This window comes from Stegodyphus dumicola, chromosome 7 (assembly GCF_044657685.1).
Source record: "Stegodyphus dumicola isolate Sdum_Otavi_A_Nest chromosome 7, ASM4465768v1".
Classification (NCBI taxonomy): Eukaryota; Metazoa; Arthropoda; class Arachnida; order Araneae; family Eresidae; genus Stegodyphus; species Stegodyphus dumicola.
This window is the reverse complement of record NC_140774.1, coordinates 61,222,160-61,238,905: the sequence shown is the minus strand read 5'-3', so window position 1 is coordinate 61,238,905 and position 16,746 is coordinate 61,222,160. Positions and strand designations below refer to the sequence as shown.

The 16,746-nt window shown below is 31.6% G+C and overlaps 1 protein-coding gene across 7 annotated transcripts in view; it reads right to left on the bottom strand.

Annotated features, from left to right (window-relative positions):
- LRP1 (LDL receptor protein 1) overlaps window positions 1-16,746 on the bottom strand; it is a 627,804-nt gene that overhangs the window by 12,295 nt on the left and 598,763 nt on the right. For all 7 annotated transcript variants that reach the window (XM_085820318.1, XM_085820321.1, XM_085820322.1 and 4 more), the window contains 3 exons: window positions 8,078-8,169; window positions 6,114-6,204; window positions 5,853-5,988 (listed from right to left, as the gene is read on the bottom strand). In XM_085820318.1, the coding sequence (XP_085676444.1) occupies window positions 5,853-5,988; window positions 6,114-6,204; window positions 8,078-8,169 (319 nt within the window). The remainder of the gene's footprint in view (window positions 1-5,852; window positions 5,989-6,113; window positions 6,205-8,077; window positions 8,170-16,746) is intronic.

Genomic DNA, 16,746 nt, shown 5'->3' with positions numbered 1-16,746 from the left:
GCTACAAACTTTCTGTACATGAATCACAAAAAGCATGCGTGTAAGACATTCACGGCTGCGAATATGCATGTGCGCAAAGTACGTTTACGCATGCCCGTTTAATGTATAACAGACGGTATAAGCTAAGCTAAATTTATCTGATTCAGTTATAATGTTGCAGATTATAACTGAATTAGAACGCCATATTTGTATCAAACCGTTACTCAGCAACAAGAGATATTGTTTTAAAAAGATTTTGTTTTCTGAAGATTTTGCCAGCTAGGTGTAGTATTAAAATTTTGCCACTTAAGAAATGTATAAAATTTGTCTATCACCGAGAACTAGAAATAAAATTTGTCTATCACCAAGAACTAAAATAAAATTTATGTTCTACTAAGAAGATTGTCTGATTTGTAAATTACTGCAAAATACATTACAGTATGATTGTTAATACATTGCATGTCTTCCAGACGATGCAATACAGTCCGTACAATGCCTAGGCATGCTGAGTATCAAATTATCGATCTGATCTTGGGGGATATTACACCACTCAAAAAGCAATGCTCTCCGAAGTTCCGGTAGACATGTAGGAGTAGGTTGATGGGCTGCAACTCGTCGGCCAAGCATGTCCCACACGTGCTCTACTGGATTCAAGTCCGGTGAAAATGCTGGCCAGTCGTACGGGTGATATCCTCCGATTGAAAGCATTCACTTACGATGTTTGCACGGTGAGGACAGGCGTTGTCATCCATGAACACAAATTGTGTGCCCATGGCGCCCCGAAACAAATGTACATGTTGTTCCAGAATGACGTCCCGATAGATTTGGCTTGTCATGGTTCCAATTTGAACATGCAGGTCACTTTTGGAACCCAGAATAATTCCACCCCAAACGAGCACTCCTGCACCACCGTAACCGTGTCATTCAATGATCTTTTCTTGGTGGTAACGGGTACCTGGAACTCTCCATACGAAAGCCCGGCAAAAATCAGACTGCAAGCTAAACCTGGACTCGTTGGAAAACATCACACAAGCCCACTTTTGCAGTGTCCACAATGCATGCTCTCTACTCTAGGCTAACTGCAGGCAACATTTGCAGTAAGTGGAACGCATCTGACAGGTCTACGAGCATGTAGACCAATCTGCCCTAAGCGTCTGTACACGGTCTGCCTTGAAATTGTCGTACCAGTGGCTGAAGAGAGCTGACAAGACAGGTCTGAGGCTGTGCTCCGCCTGTTTTTTTTGGCAGTAACTGCCAAATTCCGGTCCTCATTCGGCGTTGTAACTCTGGGGACGACCTGTGCTGTAACGTCTACTCACATTACCATCATCTTGGAATCGTTGCCAATGCCTGGAAATGACACTCTGGGCAATTCCAAGTTCGTCTGATACTTCCAGTTGGGTACGCCCACATTCCAGACGGCCGATATTTCTACCACATAAAAAATCATCCAAATGTGTCCTTTGTGTCATAACTATTCAGTTATTGCACTGAAATGCTTATAAAGCACCTGCGAAGAATTTTACTTCTTTGCCTGTATTCCTTATATATCACTCTCTTACATTCTCGTCATTGTGGTGTACCATCGGTGTCATCTGGTTACTTCCTGAAATTTGCATAATGATTCTTGAAGATGTGTGTAGTGATTTTACAGGTGATATATTTATTTTAGAGTTCGATTTCCGCGTGACTCCGAATTATCCTTAATTTATGGACATGAGTGTATATATATATAATAACCTACCACTTACCTGGCCGTTTTTTTTTGCAATATTGTTTGTAGACATATACTTCAAATTAAGAAGTGTTTTAAATGATGAAAATTTTCATCTTTGGGCAATTTCAAATTTAAAAAAAAAAATTGACAATTAATAAAATTTAACATTTAATGCAGACTCTCAGTTTCTATGCTTATATTTTGGAAAGTTTTATACTTGTTATGAAAAAATAAAATCGTAAGAAGTTTGACACCTGTGTGATAAAAATTGACCAGCATATTAAATTTTAAAAGTTGCAATTTTTGATGTCATTCTCAACTTGCCCTACGGGATCAGTTAATTAAGTTAGAATATTTTGAGGAAATTAGCTTGTTGTTGTTGTGACTTATCTCACAGTAATATCAGAACAGGCCACGAAATTCATTGTGGCAAGGAATGCAAGACTGCACCTGTCATTGGCAAGAAACTTGAGCACATACAGTTGACAGTATAACTTTTGCTCAGTTCCGGACCCAATTTTGATGGACAGCACCCCTGGGTGATGGGTCTTAGGGTCTCCCACCCTATTCTACTCCCCACCTCTTGAGAGGACTTTCAGGTCATCGCATATTTTGACTGCCCCCTTGCCACACAGACACTACACATTTTCAAACATCCATGCCTTCTCTGGGATCTAAACCCAGGTATGGCAGTCAGCATCGCTAACCACTATCCTGGATGCGAAATCCAGAAATAAGTTTAAATGAAGTGAAGCAATAAAAATAGTATAATTTAATAGGCTGTTAGAGGAAGTGATGTGGTATCCCCATCATAAATTTTTAAACAGTTTTTACAAAATATTTAGAATTAAACTTCCTTAAAGATTTCTTATCCAAGAAGATTGCCGTTAAAACTGAAATATGTTGAAAAGTGAAAGCTCATGTAACAAAAATACTATTCATGGAGAATCTTGTTCAGCTTCAGCACTACAGACAGCAAAGATCTACATAATGATTTCAGCTTTCTTTACATTTCTAATTATTCTGTTATGCAGTTTTCCTGTTAAAGACATCTGACAGAAATCATTTATTTTTCTTTCATGCTTTAACATGAAATATAATATTTGTATCCCTTCTTCCTCCTCTTCTGGTGACGGACATATTATTTCTTACATGTTTTATGTCTCTGTATACAAGACATAAAAATTATCTTTTCATTCTTCTTTGTTGAATTCAATTGAAATAAAAATCTGTGTGTCTAGACAAATAAAAAATAATTTTATATTTCAATATTGCCAAAGATTTATGTTTTGTATATTATTTTTATGGAAATAAAGGGCTTAATTTTCTTAATTGTTTAATTACTGTTAAATGTAATAAAAATATTATTCTCTTTCTAGCATAACAATAAATAATTAATGACCTACAGAAGAAACAACCCTGGTATTCACATATTTTCAAATATCAAATAAAGCTACATTCTACAGGAGGGTATAAACACAATGGATCCATTCTACACAAACTGTAAGTAGCTTGATAGTATTATATTGAAAATATTTCCTGGAATATGAACATGAATGGCGCTGCAAGATGTTTAGAATATTCTGGACACATATTGATACTGATGACTGAACACTTACTAGAATGTAAATAGAATACTAGTCGGTTACATATCATCAATGGACATCATGAGCCAATAAAAGGATTGAAAGCTTACAATAGTTGTGCTCCCAGATTGCACAACATAAGCTGAATGAAGCTCAAACTGGCATGATAATCAATTTTCACTGATTTGGTCATTCACTCCATGAGATTTCTGGCAAGTTTCAGGTGCAACAGTCACTTCATTATATAGCAATAACCACCGATATATTAGCTAAATGGAAAAGTAGGGGTTACGTAAACTAAAACTCCAAGCTTAGATGCCTCTGAAGTGTCATTAAGACTGATATGCCCTTATTAGAAACTACTCTAGTTGAGGCCTCTGACTGCTCTGAGAAATTAGTAGTTGTCGAAAAGTATTTGTGCTTGAGTTCTGTGACTGATCTGCAACACACAAGTCAATGATCATTAACCCTCTGGCTGCTCATCCCGCGATTTCCATGGGCAACTCAAATGTAGCAAATTCTGCTCATCCGGCGATTTCCGCGGGCATGTGTTTTTCTTCCTATATTGCGGAGTGCATCCCGTTTTTTCCACGTTTAAACACTAAAATAACTTATATACAGTATTAGATGTTTAATTTACGTTTTGGCTAACAGATATCGTTAGTTGTCCACTAAATTGCGGCGTTTGAAGGCACGTGGTATTACCGCTCAAACTCCACTTTTTGCCGCTTTTTTCTTTCAGAAATGGCTGCTAGATAACATTCAGCGATTATCTTGATTATTTAATTAAATTATTGAATTATTAATTAGATTTATTGAATCTGGTGCAAAGACTGTGAAGTTGGACCTTGCCTTGAACCCTGTTTTGAATTCTATCATGCTAAACTGCTTTTCTAAGGTATTTTTTCCTCAGTGCTTTATATTTTCTTAAATTTTATACATTTTACTTTTTTATATTATGCAATAAATAGAAATAAACTGTAATTCAACTGAAAACTATTAAAAAAAAATTTTTTTGGTGAAAACATCTGAAACTGGTTTTTTTTTTGTCAACTTAGTTTCTCATGATAAAAATCTATATAAAAAATATTTTCTAGACAGGAAAACTGAATTTTTCAATTCTCCAATATATATGGATTTAATTGATGATAAAATATGAAAAAACAATACACAATTTTTGAAGAGATTTTGGTCTAAAAATTTAGCAGTCAGAGGGTTAATAAAAAGTATCCATCAAATGCAACTGTGTAAGGTTCTACACAGCATGATTACACTGAACACTAATACAACAGAAAAACATTCTGCAGAGTTAGAAATCATGTTATATGCTTTGGAGATATGATGGATGCAAGTGAATATGATAGCTGCTAGGGTAAATGTTTGGGCCTAGTTAACAGAGTGTATTTTCTCTGCTAAGAAGTTTGGGGTAGGAAAAATTCTTATGTGAGCCTATTTTTTTTAAATTTTATTTTGGTATCTTAGATTTTGAGTCTGAATTTGAACACTGAGGATGTTAAGCAATAGGAAATAATTCTGTTCAGCCTCTTCTTATAGCAACATTTTTTTATAGCACACCCACTCATATATAACACACCTACTCATATAGCTAAGTTTACACTTGAGTGAACAAATTCTACTGGGGAGCTCAATGTCCTATCCTCAACCAATCCGATAAGATGGTGAATTGAGTACCTGTTGTAGGCCAGAACAAATTTTCCAACACAAAGCTATTCATTATCCTGCAGAAGAAATAGTGCACAATACCTGAAGATGTTTAAAGAAATTAGTAGACAATCTCTCTTATAGATAGAAGCTCAGATAAGGGTGAATGGCAAACCTATATTATACTGATAATATTTAACCTTCAGAAAAATATATTATTTTGGATGTCTAGGTAATATGTAGATATTGGCAAAACAGTGTATCTATAATATGTAGATATTGGCAATAATATCTATATGCTATTAAAACTACCTTTCACTATAACTACTTAAAAATTTCAGTTGTATAAGATAGCTCCTCACATCATTATATTAGGAATCACAGTAATGTGTGTCACTTGACACTCAGCTGCAAATGAAAATACTGACCAAGTCTTCATTAAATGCAAATGTGATAATCATCTGCCCTAAGGTAGAAATAAATAATTAAAGCAGATATGCTACTATTTCATACCTGTCCATGGCGTAAGCATGACACTACTCCAGATGCAATCATAAAATGCCCTGTTTTATAGTGGAAGACAAATGAAAAATCTTAATACCACATGGACAGGCTTCTTATTTTGCCCCCTCCCCTTTTTTGCATAATGAATGTATTTAGACAACGTCACTTAGTATGCATAACTTAAAGAAAAATCCTATTTGATCAAGTACAACAAAGAAAAGGGATTTTCAGTACTCCATAGTTTTTGCTGACAATTACAAACACATGATTTTTATACTCACTTAATCTCATCTAATATAAATTTGCTCTTTACAATAAATATGCATTTCACATGAACTTATATTGCTCAGTTTTTTACTCTCTAAATAATTTGACCATTTCAGAAAAAATTTTAAAATACATACCTCATCAGTTTCTTGAGACACAGAACCATTAAGTGCTTCACTAGCTTCATAATCGAAGTCTTCTTTGAGATACATTGGATTGTTAATTTCCACATTAGCAGAATCTTGCATACGAACATGCATAAAAGGTAAACCCCTAAACAGAGAAAAATCATGAAATCATAAATTATTTGCGTATGACCGAAATGGAAGTCATCATTTATGGATAAAATGAAAACATTAAAAAAATGGTGAAATATTTTAACAACAAGCAAAGCATACCTTTTTCTTCTGCAGTAAATAACAACAGCAAAAGAAATAAGCAACAACAACAGTAAAACTGTACAAACTGGTATTCCTATAGCAGCAACCACTGAAAAAAATTTAACAAACTTTCAGATAGTTGAAATATAACAGTTTTCTTTCTCCTGGAATTCTAACTAACTAATAAGATTATTTACATTAAAAATAATACACTAAATTAAAATAATACAATTTGATAATTTTAACTTCTTTTACATAAATTGACAGCTGATATATTAATATCACTTAAAATAGTTAACATAAGCATACTTAAACTTCATAATTAATTTGTAATATTTAAAAAAATACAATCAAAATATATTATGTGTTTAAAAGCTCATAAAACAAACAAGAAACCCAAATTTTGAGGATATATTACACATAATTAAATAATTTAGATAGTAAACTCTTTTTACTTCCTTGTACGAAGTAAAAAGGAAGAATTGTAATTGCGAAAAGTTTCAGGCAGCATATTTCAACGAAAATATCCATTTTGACTGCTATCGAATGCAATTTAACAATGTTTTTGCATGATATCTGTACGTAAGGACAGAATAAAATACTCCTTTCCTTCAAAAAAATTATAAAACTGCTTTAAAATAATTCTGAAGAGAATTTTTCGTGGCGTCTGTACGAACGTATCTCGCATAACTCAAAAACGAGTAGTCTCAGAACGTTGAAATTTTGTATATAGGACTGCTATAACATGTAGATGTGCACCTCGTATTTTGGTTGCAATTAGCCGCACCAAACATACATAAATATATTTATATATACATCACTCTGTTACCCGGCTCGGTGATCTCAGTTTCTTTACTCTTATATGTTTGTAAATTGTACATTTTTTGCTTTAAAAATTATTGTAATATGTTGTTTTTATCTTCTGGTTAAGGTTTTTATGCCTTTGGTAAATCTGTATGCAATATTTTTAGACGTATCAACAATTTTAAAGTTGTCTAAGTGCCACTAAGCCTTTTTTTTATGGCGGCCATTGATGTTTACATTTGAAACAGGAGACTAGTGGATTTGTTTCCAATCTAGAGAAACTTAGCTTCGCAACAACAAAGATAACGCATTCATTTATTATTGCCAATTAAATCATGCTTAATTCTTTCTGGAATTTTTTCGAGGAAATAAGTGTTTAAGATTTACTTCGTAATTTTTAATATAGATATTTTGAGTTTTTATGTATTTTTGTCTTCTCGCAAAGTGAGAATTGAATTAATTAAATGAGAAATACTCAATCGTCTGTGAAAAACTGTTTCTTTTTTGTTTTGTTTGCTTAATTTCTTTTATACATCATTCTAGTTTTGTTATAGTATTTGAATAGAACATGTGGCAACGATTAGATAATTCTATTCTTTAAATGATATAAATTTTGTGCATTATGAGTTATAATATGAACGAAATATATAAGTTAACTGTTATATAATTATTGGATTATATAGCAGTTAACTTAGTTTCCGATATATATATATATATTATATAAGTTAACTGTTATATAATTATTAATACTGTTAAGTGAATCTAGCACCAGAGTGTCGCTATGGTAAACAAATAATACTAGAGTGAATTTTAAAGAATGCATTTATTCTATTGTGGTTTATAAACTGTCACTAAGTAGATTTAATTCAATCCAATAAGTTTAAATGATATGCAAGAAAAAAGGCATATAATTTAATATTCCGTACAAGGAAGTCATGTGGTATACACATCAGATTTTTTTTTATTTCAACTTCATATCTGGAAGCTCATATGAACTTGCATCTTTGAAATGTAATATGCGGAAAAAAAAAATTGAAATTGAAAATTTAATAAATGGCAATTATTTACTCATATATGCCTACGATATATAAATAAACAAAACAAAAATTCAAGAATGTTTTTATATTATATATTCTTACATACATGAGTAATAAATAAAATAAATTCCAAGAACTTACTTTCAGCTGTAAAAGCAGAGCTTTCTTTTGATTTGGGTAAAGTTGCAGGCTGACCAGTTTCACATCGCAAACCAACAAAACCTTCTGGGCAGCTAGACAGAAAAGTTAAAGAGTGATAACTTAAACTGATTTTATACAGACTGTTTAGAAAATTTAGAACATCTATGAATAACTATATCTCAAAACAGTTTTTTAATTAATTAAAAATAAAACATAACTATCTGCAATAAAAGTACTCATGCAACACATAAAAGATATTTCTATTTGATGTATAAAACAAATAGAATGAAAAATAGTTTCAATTTTAAAAATAAATTACACCATTAAAAATATATTCTCCTAGAATCTGGCTGTCTGTATATTTATAGACAGTCAGTAAATCTTAAAATATATATAATCACTGCTTAAAGGAAGCTATAACAAACAGGCTTTAAAAATTCAAAATTTCTAACAAAATATTTTTATTCTCAAGATTTATCAACATTAAGTGAATATCAGGATTGACTCAGAGATATCACATAGAGGTACAGTGACTCCCAAAAGTGTTCGTACACTTATGATTTTCTTTGAAATAGGGCCCTATCCATTAATTAAAAGTAAACTTTCTGAATGAGATTTTAATAATAAGATCTATAATCTATTCATAACAAAATTACATGAAATATGTTTAAAATATAGCGAAATTTTATTTTTAAGAAATTAATAATAAAAAAATGAAGAACATTTTATCTCTCCAAAATCTTCATACACTTAAATATTTTTAGATAAAATCAAAATTAGAATTATTGTTTGCTTTAATTTTTTATTGTTTGCTTCATAATATTCTATTTATTATTGAAAAATGGGTCGCAGTCGTAAGGAAATTACAAACAGCATTCGAAAATTGATAATTTTTCACCATAGTATTGGTAAATCAATTCAAAATATCGCTAAATTAGTTAATTTATCTCATTCTACAGTGCATTATGTGATAAAACGCTTTAAAGAAGAAAATCAGATTGAAAACAAGGTAAGTAAAGGTAGACCGAGAAAGTTAACTAAACGTGATGAGAGATTCATTATTAGAAAATTTGTGAAAAACCCACGTTTGAGTGCTGTAAAAGTTTCTGCAGAATTTAATGCAAAGTTTTTTGCTTCAATTTCACCTGAAACTGTTCGATGAGTTCTCAGAGAAGCTGGATTACACGGGCATTCTGCCCGTAAAAAATTTTTTGTTATTGAGAAAAACAGAAGGCTTAGGCTTTCATTCGCAAAATCAATGATAAATACACCCGAAACGTACTGGAATAATGCCTTATTTGCTCATGAAAGCAAATTTAACATTTTTGGTTCCGATGGTCGAATAACTGTATGGAGAAGAAAAAATGAGGAACTTCATTCTAAGAACTTAGTTGGAACAGTTAAGCATGGCGGTGGAGGTGATTTTGTGTGGGGGTGTATGGCAGCGTCAGGACTAGGTAATATGATATTTATTTTTGGCATAATGAATCATTCTCTTTATTTAAATATTTTAAGAGATGGTTTAAAATTATCAGCCCAAAATTTGGGTATTGAAATCAACTTTATTTTTAATCATGATAACAATCCTAAGCATACGGCTCTCAACATTCTCCTGTGGTATCTCTATAATTGTCCACAGTTTTGAAAACACCATCTCATTCACCAGATTTAAACCCCATAGAACACATTTGGAAAGAACTGGAGGTTAAAGTACGAAAACATGACATCAAACCGAAAAGCGAACTCAAAACAATCATGATAGAAGAATGGATGAACATTGATACAGAAATTACTAAAAAACTAGTAAAATCTATTCCCAGACGTTTAAAAGCTGTTGTGGATGCTAAAGGATATCCTACTAAATATTAATTTAATGCAAAATGAAAATATTTACTAATACATCAAGATTTTTTTGAAGTGTACAAAGACTTTTGTGAGATAAAATGTTTGTCATTGTTTGATTATTAATTTCTTAAAAATATTTTATGTAATTTTGTTACGAATAGATTATAGATCTTATTATTAAAATCTCATTCAGAAAATTTATTTTTAATTAATGGATAGAGCCCTATTTCAATGAAAATCATAAGTGTACGAACACTTTTGAGAGCCATTGTATATGACACATACCTTTAAATTTAAAATGGAGAAAAAAGAAATATTGCTTAAATCTATCATATAATATAACCCTTTATACTATATTTTATCTACAGCAGTGCATCGAGTTCCTAAATTTATAGTCAGATATTCAAAATGAAACAAGTTGCTCATCCATCATCATAAAATGATTGTGCTTGCTGAAGACTGTCAACCTTCAACTAAAAAATTTTTTATAAGAGTCAAAGTAAATGTCTCCCTTCCTAATTTTTCCACCCATAATGAAAGGGATTGGATAAATTTCACAGTCTAACCAGCTGTTGTGTCACAACTACAGGGACAGCATATTCATAGTTTACCTTTGAATTTAGAACAATTTATCACCCTTTTTTAGTACACTAAAGGCAATATTTACATTTTGAGGTTTATGCTGAACTGCATATTTAATTTTAAGCTCAATTATAACTATTTTCAAAGTTTCATATGATAATGTATTATACTTTTGGACTAGGGAGAATATTATTTCTAGAAATCTGAATCGACATACACAATGCAAAAATATTAGTCGGTTAGTAGTTATCATATTAAATAAAAAAGGTTGTTCTTTTGGTGCCTTTTCAACACTTAGTAGCGACAGAATAAAGAAGAAATAAACAAATTTATGACATTAATCATGAAATAATTTAACACAAGCTAAGTATTGCATGGGCACTTTTTCCTTGAGGACTTTCTTCCCTTTCAAGAAAGCTTTGTATGCTGTTGCTTGGACAGCAATAATGTCAGAAAATTTCACCACAATCAGAAAATTTGCATGTACTTTTAAAATCTTGGAAACTATGCTGGGAAATGAAAGGGTAAACACTTTGTCAATCAGAAGCCAAAAACTTTGACTCTTGCATATGCGGTAGCTTTGTACCTACAGAGAAGAGAGTGACAGTAAGTGCAATTTATCATTGCATTTTAGCTAACTAGTAAATTTTTTTTTTTTTTTTTGCTTAACCACAACATAATGAATATTTGATATAAGTTTTGTTAATTTTTTATTTCTAGGCTTCTCTGAATTCCCATAAAACACTGTTTTAAAGTTGTAACAGTTAATTAAAAAAAATCCAGAATGGTGAAAAGTGGAAAAGAGACACATTGTTTGCCATTCTTAATACAAAATCTAATTTAAAAACCATTTAACCTCTAATCTAGCTATATGTATAGAAAAAACATCTATAAAACTTCACAACAAAGGTATAATAAAAAAGGGGGAAAATTTTAAAATGTTTGATAGATTGTGTATATGTCTTAGCAAAAACAAGCCATGAAGAGTCTATAGATTCAATAAATAGAGGGTAACACAAACTGCACCCCATCAGTGGCGAGTGGTAAGACCACTGAATACTGGTAGTTTGACCTGGATTGTATTCGATCCCAAGTGAATGGACTGGCTTCAAGGTTATTGTTTGTAGTGTCTACCTTGTGTAAGGCGACTGTGAGCTAGTTTCCATTTGGAAGTCCTCTATGAAGGCACTGAATGAAGGCCTCCATGAAGGCACTAAGAAAATAATCCTTCTGGCTTTGTCATATTTGAATAACCTAACTTAACCTATATAAATTGCATGAATTCATTATAATTTTGGCTGAATGTAAAAACTGTTTTCTCCTAGAAGTATTTTCAATGATATTTTGCACTCAGATATATTTTTTGTGATTTTACAAAAGAAAATTCTTAACACTGCGTGCTGTAAAAAAGAGATCGCAAAATTTCAACATGTGCTTACATCTCAGAGAAATGACTTTGAGGCAGTACAGGAAAATGTCAACACACTAGACATAAATGAATTGTCAAGAAAAAGATATTCATTAACAAAAATGAAATCAGGCAATGAAGTACTAGTCCATACTGCAGACTGCTTGATTTTGTAAAGCTTAAAAACGAGTTGAATGCTTTCTATTTTTCTGCGACATTTAAACCTGTATCTGAACTAGTAACATATATAAATAACAATAGCATTATGAGTGAATTTACAAATTATTTTCAATTATTCTATTAGTACTATCTTCAACTGCTTTAGCAGAATGCTCTTTTTCAGCATTGCAAAAAATTAACAATTATATGAAAATTCATCTTGTTGAATTAAAATTGTAAAAAAAAATTATAACTATGATTTTAATTATTAAATTGCAAGCTATGTCTTTAGCAGAAGATGAAAACAAGTGACAAAAGAAGGTCATGTTTTTCAAGATAAATGGGAAATTATTTATTTTTGTAGTACTGTGTGCAATAAAACTGTATCTTTATTTGTAATAAGAGAATACAGTCAAAAGTCTTTAATCCGGACTCATAGGGACTTCGGCGATTCCGGATTATAGATCAGCAATTTAAATCTAGTCAGATGGCATGCAGAAATTATAAAATTAAAAATATGAAACCGTAATTTATGAAATAAAGAGCAATTATGATCTAAAGGGTAACAAAATTTACAAAAAAAAAGGTTAATATTTATTTGTTTACTTTAGTAAACATTTCTTTCAATGCGCGCATGTGCACAGCATACATCACGCATAGTCGAAATTAGAAAATTGCAACCAGAAAACTATTTGATGTGTATTCGTGATATTTAAAATGATGAGGAAATTCATTTAAATCATATCAAAGACGGAGTACATAGAGATGAAATACTACATTTAGTAAGGAATTATAAGCCAAATAAAATATCTGCCCTGAAGATGAGGATAGTGCTGATAGATCAATTGCCAGTCCATTGTGCGCCGTGACTTCCCCCTCCCCGCAAAGCAGCGTGAATTTGATAAAAAGATTTTGGAATGGTTAGAGAAACAAGGGATATGGCTTTATCCATTTTTTGCAGCAATTCCACTTTTTGTTTGATGGACATCGAAACATACTTTCGCTTTATAAATCCTTTGGCAGCTCCAGAATCAGAAATTTGTTTTGACATAATCGAAAGTTCAAGCTTACTTTTATAAAATTGCTCTAACTAACTGTCTGCAAAAAATAATAAGCCGGATCCAATAAGAAGATTAAGGAACAACGCAATCTGCAACATTAACTGAAATAGATAATTAGATAATTTTAGCTTAGCTTATACCGTCCATTATACATTAAATGCGTATGCATAAACATATTACGCGCATGCATAAAGGTATTATGCGCATGCATAAAAGCATTATGCGTTTATGCATGCACAGAAAGTTTTTAGCTTTGATGTCCGGATTATAGATCATTCTGAAATATGGACTTTTGACTGTATTAGTTTCAAAATAATACATCTTATGTCATCATTGTAAAATGAATCATAAAGCAAATTTGAAATGTTGGAAGTAATGGAGTTGTTGGAAGGTAAACTGAGTGAAGAAAAGTTGCACTTTTTAAAATCTGGCCTACAACAGCAATAAAATGCTTTTACAAAAGCAAATAAATCAAGTGAAGCAATAATTCATGCAAGTTTTGCTCTCATGCACATCATTACATAAAGATCAAAACTATTTAATGATGATGAATTCATTAAAGATTGTTTTACTAAATCTGCTGAATTTCTTTGTTCAGACAAACAACAATTTAGGTTAAAATAACCTGCCAAATAAAGATTATTGAAGAAGTCAAACAACAAGAATAAACACTAAGCCAGTAGTTGTCACCAGTAGCTTAACTTCTTTCCAACCTTAACTTATCTTACCATCATATCTTATGTTGTTCATTTGCACTTAGGCAGTTTAGCTCTTATGCACATCATTACATAAAGATCGAAACCATTTAATGATGGTGAATTTGTTTAAGATTGTTTGACTAAATCTGCTGAACTTCTTTGTCCAGAAAAACAACTATTTATGTTAAAAAAATGTCAAATAATGATTATTGGAGAAGGTCAAACAACAAGAATAACAGTAAGCCAGTAGTTGTCACCAGTAGCTTAACTTCTTTCCAACCTTCTTATCTTATCTTACCATCATATCTTATGTCATTCATTTGCACTTAGGCAGCTAAGGAGGATAGTTAATATGCTTATATAAGATAGTTAATATATATAAGATAATAATATATAAGATAGTTAATATAAGGATTATTAATATGCTTGTAAAACTATATAATTATTGCACATATTTATTGTTTTTTTGTTGAATATTGGGCAACATATTATTTACTCTTGCTACTGAACATGAAAAACTTTATGAATGTATAAAACCTTACGAATCCCATGGAAACATAAAAATCCTCTTCTTTTAAATATCAGCCAAAATATGTGGTGAACAAAAATTTCTAATGTATGATTTAACGCTATTTTTGTTTTTCATAAAAGGGTATAACTAGAAACTGCATCAAAGAATATTGCAAATATATTTCGTACAGATCACAATTTGATATTATTACTATCTTGCCACATTAAATTAGGACTCGTGAAGAACTTCGTCCAGACCATAAGTCATAACAGTAAAGCATTTCTTTATCACAGGGATAAATTTTCACATTTAAGTGAGGCTAAAGTTAAGAAGGGGTAACTGTTGGCCTACAGATCTCCCAAGCTCTTCAAGGATACACACTTCAGTAGTGCACATTACAGTTAGGAAAAAAGAGACAGAGAAAATGAAATGCTTTTAGAACGGCATGAAATAATTTTTTAGGAATCATAAAAATAAGAACACAAAGAATTAATGGAAAATGTTATCATGTTATGAAAGGATGGCTGGCAACTATATTTAAAAATACATTTTCTGCATTAGTACATTGAATTTTTCTTTGATAATTATGGATCTGTTGATGATGAAACAAGCAGGAACTTGCACCAGTTACTTTACAAAAGAATTAAAAAGAGAAATTTGTACACCAGTGTAAAATTAAAAAAAAAAAAAAAAAAAAAAAAAAAAAAAAAAAAAAAAACATTGTTATAATATGGAAGATTTAATATAAAATTCAAAGCAATTCATCTGAAAATTTAAGATATTATGAAAAATGGATTTTATAAAGAAAATGGTCCCCAAAATAGCACACATAGTGATCTGCTTATAAGTGCAAATCAACCATGCTGAAAAACTAAAAATTTTCAAATCATAAGAATGTTCGATGTTATGCAAATTGTATTTCTTTCTTTGTACCGAGGAGCGGCGCAGACGCAAATGTGTTAGGTTTTTAAAGCTCGCGGTTAGAGCTTCGAGGTTACTGTGAATTACTGGAGTTTCAACTAGGTGGAGGTTCTTCTGAGTTTGTGTTGGTAAGCCGCCACTGAAGTCGGAGTTTGTGTGGTCTTCGCCGTTCCTCTTCGCCTAACTTACTATTTGAAAGTCAATAAAGAAGTTTCGGTCAACGTTAGGAGTCTGAGGTTTTTTGAGTTCTATACTGAAGTAACATCAAGTTAATTTACAGTCCACTATTTTTAAACAACGGAACGTACATGTTTTATGGTCCGTCGGCTACGGAGTCGCAGTAAATTTGGTGAGTCAGTGTGTTTTTTTTATCTTTCTTATTAGATAATGGAATTTATAACGCTTAAGACTAAAAAGCGTGTAGCTAAAGCTAAGTTAAGTAAACTGAAAGAGAAAATTACCGTGACTTACGATTCTGCTGATGTTGATCAGTTAGAACTTTTTAAATCTAGATTAAATGACTTAATGACCGAACTTTCGGATATTTTTAGTAACATATTTGTAGTGTGTGAAGAAAAAGATATTGATGTATTTATAGAAGAACAACAGGTCGTACAAGATACTGGTGATGAGTTAATTTTAATGCTAACCAGAGTTAAGAATGTTAAAGACATTAGTGTGGAAACTAAATCTTGTGAAATAGCGAGTATACGCTTACCTAAGCTAACTCTTCCTGTATTTAGTGGCAGTACTGAAGAATGGTTATCATTTTTTGATTTATTTAAAACGGTGATAGTCGATAATGACCGTTTAGCAGGTGCACAAAAGCTACAATATTTAAAGGGTTCTTTAAAAGGAGATGCTCTGCGGATTGTTCAAGCTTTAACTATTTGTGACAGGAATTTCGAAATAGCGTGGTATTTATTGTGTCAAAGATTTTCACATAAGAGAGAATTACTTTCATCGTTATTAAAGAAAATCTTGTATTTATCAAATTTACAATCTGAAATTCCTAGTCAGATATTAGCGTTAGTAGACACTGTAAGAGAGTGTGTATGTTCGTTTGAAAATCTAGGATTCAAAGTGGAGCAATTCGCGGATACTATTTTAATGTTAATAGTACAGTTTAAATTGGATTCTTCGACGAGAGGATGGTGGGAAAGAACATTAAAGAGTGAGGAAATACCAACACTTAATAATCTGCTAGAGTTCTTGAAATCTCATGCCAGAACCTTGCAAGCAGGTAAAACGCAAGGTGTTAAAAAACAAGTTACAAAAGACAAATTAACTTCATTGGCTTCAGAGATTCGCGCGCAGTGTACGTATTGTAAAGCCGGTCATTCAGTTTTTAAACGTAATAAGTTTTTAAATCTGAATGTTCAGGAACGCGTTAATTTTGTCAAGAGAAATAATGTTTGTTTTAATTGTTTGGTTTCAAACCATAAAGCTTTTGAGTGTAGAAGTACACATAAATGTAAAAAGTG